The sequence below is a fragment of the Trichechus manatus genome, unplaced genomic scaffold, assembly GCF_000243295.1.
Source record: "Trichechus manatus latirostris isolate Lorelei unplaced genomic scaffold, TriManLat1.0 scaffold00002, whole genome shotgun sequence".
Taxonomy (NCBI): Eukaryota; Metazoa; Chordata; class Mammalia; order Sirenia; family Trichechidae; genus Trichechus; species Trichechus manatus.
Window position 1 is genome coordinate 2,952,990 of NW_004443938.1, and position 3,919 is coordinate 2,956,908.

Consider the following 3,919-nt stretch of genomic DNA (forward strand, 5'->3'; position numbering starts at 1 on the left):
GCAGGACGACGGCTGGTTACGCCGTGCCCCCCTTCCAGCGCGCCCTCCCGGGTGCAGTCACAGAGCAGGACGACGGCTGGTTACGCCGTGCCCCCTTCCAGCGCGCCCTCCCGGATGCACTGACCTCCGCTGACGTGCACCTCATACAGAGAGTACTTGGGGGAGGACAGCATCCGCATGTCAGGCCGGAATTTCTCCGCAAGCGTTTCTATCACATCTTGCGTTGTGGCAGTACTAGAGACACGAATACATTTTGTTGCAAAGTTTCCAGCAGCTTTATCTTGAAAATAAAATCTCATAACTCCATGGAACTCCAAATCCTAAGAGAAAAAAAAAGAAATGATAAATTTATGGAAAAACAATACTCTGAAGAGATTTACTTTTTATAATAACAAGAAATGCAAAAGGCTACTCACCACCTTTTTAAATGTTCTGTCAGCATAAACATCTGAGACAGAAACCAAGAGACATGGGTCTTTAGTCTTCAAATTTAATTATGTGACTTGGACAAGTTATTTACAACTTCTCTCTTCCTTTCTTACCTCGTGTATCAACTGCAGGCTGTAGAGTAGCTGAGGTTGACCACAGCTGACATTTACTGAGCCTTCACAGGTGCTGGACACACCTCCGCAGCCCGGTTTATTACATCTTTATAACAATCCAGCTAAGTGGATACTCTTTTAAGCCCTATTTTAAGGTTTGGTCATTGAAACTCAGAAAGGTTAAGTCCTAGCAAGTATGCAGAAGACGCCAGCTGCCCTGAACTCCATAAGTCCATGCCCGAGACCACCCCTAGGCCCTACACCCAGCTCTGAGTGGCCACAGCCAGATGAACAGATTCTCTCTTAAAAGCAAGGGGAAGAGTCAGCCCCTCGTCCTACCATAAACTGGTAAAGGAACGGGAACAACTGCTGCAGAAGTTAACTGTAACTAGTTTTCAATGTGGACTGTCTGTGCAGAATCAACCAAAGCAATTTAGATTTTTCTCAAAACCCTACTTCTAGAGAAAAACAATGGAATTCCACTCAAAGGTGATCACCATATATATGAGTCTTTACATACACACATATATAAAATTCCCTTCTACAAGGTGGGCTAACGCCTGTGTAACTGCAGGATGTCCTTTCCCATTATGGAACACAGAGATAAGTGGAGTTCCCAACAAAATTCTGAGGGCATTTCTAAGCTCCAGTCCACTCTCACTGCCTCTGGCCTCACCAAAGATTCAGCTGCTCAACCAGAGTCATCCTTAACTCCTCTCTTCCTCTCACCCTCCACATCTAACCCATCAAGTCGCTCTACCTTCAAAATACACCCAGACCCCAACCAGAATCTTGTGAAAACTCAGTCAGACCACGGACTCCTTCGCTTTCAAGTCCACAATGGCAGCCTCTTCTCTCGGGAGTCAAAGTCCTTGCTACTCCGGCACTCACAGCCTTCTTCCAGTTCAGCCCCTCTCTACTTTTCCCGTCCTGCCAGCCTCTTCTTCACTGACAGTTACGGACCTTGCTGCTGTCGTGTGCCATCAAGTCGATTCCGACTCATGACAAGTCCACGTATGCAGATTAGAACTGCTTCGCAGGGTTTTCAAGGCTGTGACTTTTCAGAAGCAGATCACTAGACTTGTCTTCCAAGGTGCCTCTGAGTGGGTTCGAACTGCCAGCATTTCTGCTAGTTGAGCGCTTAACTGTATGCATCACCTAGGGGCTCCAATTATGGACTAAGAACTATTTATTTGAAGTAAAAGAGGGAAAATGGGATAATAGAACAGAATTAACAATTACATAGGTTCCCTGGGTGGTACCAACAGTCAAAGCGCTCAGTTGTTAACCAAAAGGTTAGAGGTTTGAGTCTAGGTGCCTCGGAAGAAAGGTCTGGTGGCATAGTTCCAAAAAATCAGCCGCTAAAAACCCTACGGAACACAGTTCTACTCTGACACACACGGGGTTGCCATGAGTCGGAATCGACTCGACAGCAACTTTTTTTGTTTGTTTCTTAACAACTGTATGAACTACACAAAAATTAAATAAAAACGAAATAACCAGGCCCCTTTCTAGGCGCTGAAGCTTTATTATGCGTGCCCAGACTTCTGTCCTTCCAGGCAGTACGACCTTCTCTCTTTCCACTTTCCCGATGGAAAGGAGAGGATATGTGAGCATGTGTGTTAGAAAAAAGCCATCTACCCACGGAATCTGGTGTGAAGTAGGACTATGGCTGTGGGGTGAGACCTGAGAATGAGTTAGCAAAATGGCAGCTACATTAATAGGGGTCCTGCTATGGTCTCTCTGAAATTACATAAACAGCGTCTTTCTCCAACTTGGGTCAAGTCACAAACAATGCTAAGCTGATATCCTTTAAAAATGTCACCATCTCTGTTACTCTGGCAATCCTAAAGCTTTACAGTAACGAGAGTGCTCCTGAACTACAGGAGATGCTCTTGAACTATGTATCTGTATATAAGTTAATAGGAGTAACAGCCGAGAACCCCTAAGAACTTAACTCTGTGCCGGGCGCTGTGCTAGGCACTTTGTATGTATTCTTTTCACTGAACTCTCCCAGTAATCTCCTTCTCACAGCTTCCAGTCTATCATTTCTCCAGGTCTCCTTCCCCTCATTTCTGTAACATCTTAACCCCCTCCACCGGCCCCACCTCTCTCTAATCATTCAACTATCTTCGAATTCAGGATCCACTATCCCTACCACCTCCACCACATGCTCCTTAAAAGCAGAGACCATCATTTACTCCTCTTTGTATTATACAAAGTGCCTAATAAGACATTACTTTAGAAAAGAAAAATTATTCCATAAGTCTAGTGATATAAATTTAATCACAACGGGAGTTAACGATGAAGAGGACTGTGTTTCTGTTCGGAGTAAAACTTTTGGAAATGGATAGTGGTAATGGTAGCACAACATGGGGAAAATAATTAATGTCACTGAATTGTACACTTAAAAATGGTTAAAACTGTAAATTTTTTGCTTTATATATTTTCAAACCAAAAACCAAACCCGTTACTGTTGAATCAATTCCGTCTCAGAGTAACCCCACAGGTCAGAGTAGAAATGTCCCATAAGGTTTCCAAGCCTGTCCATCTTTATGGAAGCAGACTGCCATATATTTCTCCTGCAGAGGCTGGTGGGTTTGAACTGCCAACCTTTCAGTTAGCAGCTGAGCGCTTTAACCACTGCACACCCAGGGCTCCTTATATATATTTTACGACAATAAAATTTAGTGCATGTGCACGCACACACACACTCACACAGAGTTAGCCAACTACTAGGGCTCACTAAGATTCAGCTCAGCATTAGCTGACCAGAGCCTGAACATCTGAATCACCATGATAAGCTGCCTCCCCAACAAGCACTTTATTACTTAAAGGAAGTCTGACGCTTACCTTTTTTTCTCTGACCTTACAACATGCACAAGAGGTATTCCAGAAGGAATGGATGGATGGACGGGTGAATGAGAGCAAGAAACCTGAGCCTCAGAGAGGTGAGGTGACTTGCCCAGGACAGCAACCTGGACAGCACTGGTGTTCAAATACAGGCATGCCTGCGGCTCCAGTTCAGTGCCTGCACTGGGAAGCCCCATCAGCCTCATAGCCTATCAGTCTACACGCCCGTACACCATGCCCTGCAATGGAAAACCTTGGGCCTTCCAGCTGGACAGAAATGAGTCTGCGTTTCTACTTTGTCACTTAACAGCTGTAACCCTGAGTGAGTTACTTAACATCTGCATGAGCTCAAATTTCCTCACTTATACAATGAAAACATTATGTTGTTTTGAGGATTAAATGAAATTTAACAGATCCTGGGTGGTGAAAATGGCTTACACTTGAATACTAACCAAAAGGCTGGCAGTTCGAATCCACCCAGTGGCACTGCAAAAGAAAGGCCTGTATCTGCCTCCACAAGGACT

General features: G+C 44.7%; 1 protein-coding gene across 1 annotated transcript in view; it reads right to left on the minus strand.

Annotated features, from left to right (window-relative positions):
- The window catches only part of AFDN (afadin, adherens junction formation factor), a 119,870-nt gene extending 119,554 nt beyond the window's left edge, over nt 1-316 (minus strand). The window contains exon 1 of the mRNA XM_023728482.1: nt 125-316. Within this exon, the coding sequence (XP_023584250.1) occupies nt 125-299 (175 nt within the window). The 5' untranslated portion in view covers nt 300-316. The remainder of the gene's footprint in view (nt 1-124) is intronic.
- Nucleotides 317-3,919: the final 3,603 nt, after the last annotated feature.